Raw genomic sequence first — 6,256 nt, 5'->3', positions numbered from 1 at the left:
ACTAAAGGGAACAAGGTTCCAACACTTTGGTCTTCAATTTCGTCCAACACTTTGGCTCCAAGCATAGGCTATCCATCCTTAGCCCAAAAGTGCTCCAAAAGTCTCCAAAATGCATCTTTTTGCTCCTTTAGCCCTTTGGACCTACAAACACACGAAAATAGCTTAAAGTACTAAAATAACTAAAGAAACATAACGTAAATGCACGAGAACAAGCCATTTAAGTCGCATGAATATGCTCCTATCAGTGTTGGTTTTCCAAATGTGGTGCGGATGAAGGTAGATTGGTTATGGTTGAATGGTTTCTGCCCTTGGGACAGAAATGGACAGAAAATGAAGTGAAATGGGAGAAGTTATGCGTGTGTAATGGACTGAGTGAAGAAGAAAAATGCCGAACCCTTGTTGTGTGAAGTGAGACTTGTTTTATAGAAAGGAATGTGGCTCCAACACTCAGATTGGATCTCCATCTGCACAAGTGAGATGGAATAGCATAAAATGAGCTGGAATTGATGGGTTTCTGAGGTAGTGGACGCATGGCATGGACAAGATCTGCAAGTATGTGTTAATGTATTCAAAGAAGCATGTGCCCTTGCTTCAACAAGTGAGTGGAACCTGCAAAGGTGAATTGGCCATTTGAAATTGTTTGTACAAATCTGGAAAGGGGAAGAAAGCACACGGCATGGACAAAGGGGGCTGGAATCACATGGAATGATGGGATGAAATGGATTTCTGAAATGATGGCTGTAAGGAGTGGACATGATCTGTAGGTATGTGGTTTGTTTAATCAAAATGCATGTGGATTTCTGCAAAGATGAAATGGAGAAGGGAAATGGAATGCACGGTCAGATTGTGAATCATCCATGTGAATGTGGCTGAGTGGATTAATTGATGGAAGTGGATGTTTTTGGCGCAAAAGGGAGATGGACAAGTAGTGGAATGCACGGCACAAGGTGTGAGAAATCTGATTTGGTGCTAGAAGTGCATAAAATGATGGGATGACATGAGAATGCACGGCCAAGGTTGTGAACATGCATGTGAATGCATGTTTTGGTGTTGGAACCACATAGCTGACTTCAATGTTTTTGCCTTGTTTAGAATCACCCAATATGGCCGAATTGCATCTCTTAACACTTCACATCTTTTCTGGAATGTTTTTACTTCATTTGCCTTCCCATTGATCCAAATTCCCACTTGGCTGCACACTAACACCAAATAATGTAAAATGCAACTAGTTTAATCCAAAACAATCACAAAGACGCCAAATAAGGAAGATATAAATGCATGCAAAATGTGACTTATCAATATAGTTATACCAGCTAACCTTATCCTGTTAGATATTGTTGATTTTGATGTGATTTTGGGCACAGATTGGTTGCATTATAATCGTGCCAATATAGATTGTTACGGGAAAACGGTTACTTTCTTTCGTCCTGGATTACCTATGGTTACTTTTGTGGGTGAGCAAAGTGGGGTGAGGCGTGGCGTTATTTCTGCTGTGAGATAAAAAAGGTTACTATCAAAATGTTGCCAGGGATATTTAGCTCATGTGGTGTTGAATGATGTTGCTCCTAGTAGTGTGGAGGACGTAAATGTAATTAGGCATTTTCCTAATGTATTCCCTGATGATTTACCTGGATTGTCGCCAGACCGAGATGTGGATTTCACTATTGATTTGCTTCTAGGTACAGATCTTATATCTTTGACTCCTTATCGAATGGCCCCTGCTGAATTAAGGGAATTGAAGATTCAATTGCAGGAATTAGTTGATAAAGGTTTTATTCAGCCTAGTACTTCATCTTGGGGAGCTCCAGTGTTATTTGTGAGGAAGAAAGACAGGACTTTGAGGCTATTCATTGATTATAGGCAATTAAATCGGGTAACAATTTAAAACCGTTATCCATTGCCGCGTATAGATGATTTATTTGATCAGCTTCGAGGCGCCTATGTATTTTTTCTAATATTGATTTGAGGTCTGGTTACTATCAGTTGAAGATTAAAAGTGAGGATGTTCCTAAGACGGTTTTTAGAACTCGATATGGTCATTATGAGTTTCTTGTGTTGCCATTCGGATTAACTGATACACCTACAGCTTTTATGGATTTGATGAATCGAGTATTCCAGCCATATTTAGATAGGTTTGTCATTGTCTTTATTAACGATATTCTAGTATAGTCTTAAGTCTAAATCAAAGTATGTTCGACATCTTACTTTGGTGTTGAAGAGATTGAGGGAACACCAATTGTATGCTAAGTTTAGCAAATGCCAATTTTGGTTGAATCAAGTGGCATTTTTGGGACATGTTATATCCGCCCAAGGTATTCTGGTGGATCCTTAAAAGGTGCCAACCGTTGAGAATTGGGAGCAGCCACGAACCGTCATGGAGGTACGAAGTTTCCTTGGTTTAGCAGGTTATTATCGATGGTTTGTTAAAGATTTTTCAGTTATTGCTTTACCACTGACGAGGCTAACTAAGAAGGATGTTAATTTTGAGTGGGATGATAATTGTGAGCAGAGCTTCCAGTAGTTGAAGTATTGTCTCACTCATGCACCTGTTTTGGCGCTCCCAGATGATAGTGGTAATTTCGAGATCTACAGTGACGCTTCCTTGAATGGTTTGCAATGTGTGTTGATGCAACATGGTAGGGTGATTGCTTATGCTTCACAACAATTAAAGCAGTATAAGATGAATTACCCTACTCATGATCTCGAATTAGCAGCCATTATCTTTTCTTTGAAGATTTGGAGACATTATCTTTATGGTGAAAAATGCAAGATTTATACGGATCATAAAAGTCTTCAATATCTTTTTACTCAAAGGGATCTTAATTTTCGGCAGAGAAGGTGGATTGAGTTACTACGTGATTATGATTGCACGATTAAGTATCAACCTGGTCGTGCAAATGTGGTGGCTGATGCACTTAGTAGGAAGACTCCAGTTAAACTTAATGCTTTATATGCTTGTCATATTCCTCTTCTTGCTGATTTGAGGTCCACTGGAGTGAAGCTAGGGGTGGAAGCTCGAGAAGAAGCTTTACTTGCTAATTTCCAAGTTAGACCAATATTAACTGATCGTGTGCTCGAGGCTCAGATGAATAATGAAGAAATCCAGGAGTTAATTAAAGCAAGAAGTTAGGGGAAAAAGAAAGATCTTAGAGTTTGGGAGACTGATGGCATGTTTATGCAGGAGAACAGAATGTACGTGCTGAATAATGCAGAATTAAAGAAAAAAATTTTGGACGAAGCGCACTGTTCGGCTTATGAAAAGAGAAATTGCTGAGTATGTGAATTGGTGTGCCATTTGTCAGTAGGTTAAAGCTGAAAGGAAAAAGCCATTTAGGTTGATGCAGCAGCTTCCCGTTCCATAGTGGAAATGGGAAAACATTACTATGGATTTTGTGTACAAGCTTCCTTGTACACATAATGGCTATGACGGCATTTGGGTGATAGTTGATCGGCTTACTAAGTCAGCACATTTTAGTCTAGTAAGGGAGAAGTATTCTTTAAGCCGATTAGCTAAATTATTTATATCGAAGATTGTGAAGTATCATGGAGTTCCAATTAGTATTGTCTCAGATCGTGATCCCACGTTTACTTCTAAGTTCTAGGTAGCATTCTAGGAAGCTCTTGGTTCGAGGTTACTTTACAGTACATCATATCATCCTCAGACAGATGGACAATCAGAGAGACTATTCAGACATTAGAGGATATGCTGAGATCTTCAGTATTGCAATTTGGTGACTCTTGGCATAAGTGTTTGGATTTAATGGAAATTGCCTATAATAACAGTTTTCATTCAAGTATTGGTATGTCACCATTTGAGGCACTTTATGGAAAATCTTGTCGTACACCTTTATGTTGGTCAGAGGTTGGCGAAAGAGTTTTGGAGGGCCCTGAGATAGTGGAGGAGACTACTCAGAATATTTAGGTGATTAAGTCTAACCTGAAAGCTGCCCAGAATCGACAAAAGAGCTTAGCAGATAAACATGCCACTGACAGGGTGTATAAAGTGGGTGATTGGGTATTTTTAAAGCTTTCACCGTGGAGAGGTGTGGTACAGTTCGGGAAGAAAGGTAAGCTAAGTCCTAGGTACATCGGACCGTATGTGATCACTAAGAGAGTCGGTGAAGTTGCTTATAGGCTTGAGTTGCCTCCAGAGTTGTCTAAAGAGCATGATGTGTTCCATGTTTCCATGCTTCGTCATTATGTTTCAGATCCGTTGCATGTGATACCTCCTCAACCTTTGGAAATTAATCCATATTTGACTTATGATGAGGAGCCAGTGACTATTCTGGATTGGAAAGATAAAGTTCTGAGGAATAAGACAGTGCGTTTGGTGAAAGTTTTGTGGAGAAATCACTCGGTGGAAGAGACTCCTTGGGAGACAAAGGATCAGATGAAAGAGATGTATCCATGCTTGTTTTATGATTATTAGAGGCTTGTTTCTTGTTGTGTGAATTTTGGGGACAAAATTTTCTTAAGGGGGTAGGTTATGACAGCCCGTCCTGAATGTGTATATTATTTTATCCTTGATGAAGTGAAATGACTAAATTGCCCTTTAACGTTAGTTGGTGTCGTGGGTGATATATTTTGGTGGTGGTCCAAATATGTTAAGTCCTAATGGTTTGGACCCAATTAGAACTTGGATTTTATTTGTTTTTGGTTGGCTGTAACTTGGACCACACACTTATACACACACATCAAACCATTGACATTTCTCTCTCCTTCCCTCTCGGATTTCTTTCCATTTCCGTACATACGGACAACTTCTCAAACCACTTGAGCATTCATGGATCAAGGTTTTGGAAGCCATCTTCGTGTTCCTTGTGAGATTAGGAACACATCCATACCATTTTTAGAATGTGTATCGTTCAAAAATCCAAGAAACCAGAAATCCCAGATTTTGAGCACTGTTCATGTGATCGTGATCGTGGAATTTTCAGTGAGTTTTAAGGTTCTACGAAGCTTTAGGACATCTTCATGAAGCTCAGGGAGTAATTTTGAAGTGTATAGGATGTCGGGAAGCTTGAGTTCATCTAGTTGCAGACGTTGCCAGAGTGTTCGATGAAATATTCCAAACGACAGTTAAGTTTTCGTCTGGGTTGGCCGCGCGTGGGGGCGCGTCTGATCATGCCTTGGCCGGCCCGTGGGTGGTCGGAAAATTTTTCTAAAAATATAGGGATGTTCATAGTGTTGAGTAGATCACGTTGGTATATTCAAACACCCCATTTGAGCAATGTATGAGAAGTTATTAGCTAGTTTCGTTTATGTGCTTTAAATTAACGTTTGTATAGTTGTTTCGCATATAGGGGAGACCTATCCTCAGGACGAGCGCAGTCAATCGAGGTTTGGGGGCTACAACCCTTCCATATACTAGTGAGTGGGTTTTTGGTTTTCCGTATATACCTATATACTTGAGATTTTACCCAGAAAATCGATTTAAATGAAATTATGTTTAGAAATGCCATGCATATTGATTTATACGTAGATCATTGAATTAATATGGCATGCATAAATGTGATTTGATGTTGTGGACGCTCAGATAAGTACCAGGTGAGTTGCAGATTGTTTATGTAAATTGATGATTATGTGAGATGTGTTGAGAGCTCATAAACCTGTACCCCGGTGTTAGTGCTTCCACCCGTGGTTAGGGCACAGTCCTTCACGTGATGTTCACCTCCCGCACCATACGCTCACCTTGGATCCAAGTTAGGTGCACAGTCCTGTCGTACAAACCACTATAGGTGGTTCTGACTCTTAGATGACCCGCGATTATTTGCACAGTCTTCACGTGATCGTAGCACTTGGGCGTATTTAGTTACACCTAGTCCTGTCGTACAGACTACTTTAGGTGGTTCCGACTCGTGTGCAGGTATATTTGTTGAGATGTGGATTTGAGTCGTACAGGTCACCTTAGGTGACTCCGACTAGATGGATGAGCTCTAGATTCAGCCGTACAGGTCACGTTAGGTGATTTCGGCTGACATATCATTTGCATTGATTTATATCACCTAGCTTACATATTTTTATGCTGAGATATTCGACATGGCATATTTGTGAATTTTGCTATTCTGCACATGGTTGTGGATGTATTCTATTTTCTGGGAAATTATACAGGTTTTACGGCAAGGGGTTACTATCTTTGACAACTGACATGGTTTTGAAAAGCTTTATTTTTGCCCACTCACACTTTCTGTTTTGCGCCCCTCCAGGTTCTAGTTTGGAGTGCTTTTTGGTGGCTTGCGAGGAATCCACGACAGCT

General features: G+C 40.1%; 1 protein-coding gene across 1 annotated transcript; it reads left to right on the top strand.

The window, feature by feature from the left end:
• The first annotated feature begins 530 nt into the window (after window positions 1-530).
• Window positions 531-4,429, top strand: LOC137719946 (uncharacterized). The gene is made up of 6 exons (XM_068458924.1): window positions 531-552; window positions 1,365-1,441; window positions 1,529-1,873; window positions 1,984-2,109; window positions 2,834-3,046; window positions 4,028-4,429. Exons 1-6 carry the CDS (start codon window positions 531-533, stop codon window positions 4,427-4,429), a joined length of 1,185 nt encoding a protein of 394 aa, XP_068315025.1.
• Window positions 4,430-6,256: the final 1,827 nt, after the last annotated feature.

The sequence above is a fragment of the Pyrus communis genome, chromosome 16 (assembly GCF_963583255.1).
Source record: "Pyrus communis chromosome 16, drPyrComm1.1, whole genome shotgun sequence".
Classification (NCBI taxonomy): Eukaryota; Viridiplantae; Streptophyta; class Magnoliopsida; order Rosales; family Rosaceae; genus Pyrus; species Pyrus communis.
This window is presented reverse-complemented; position numbering and strand designations above follow the sequence as displayed.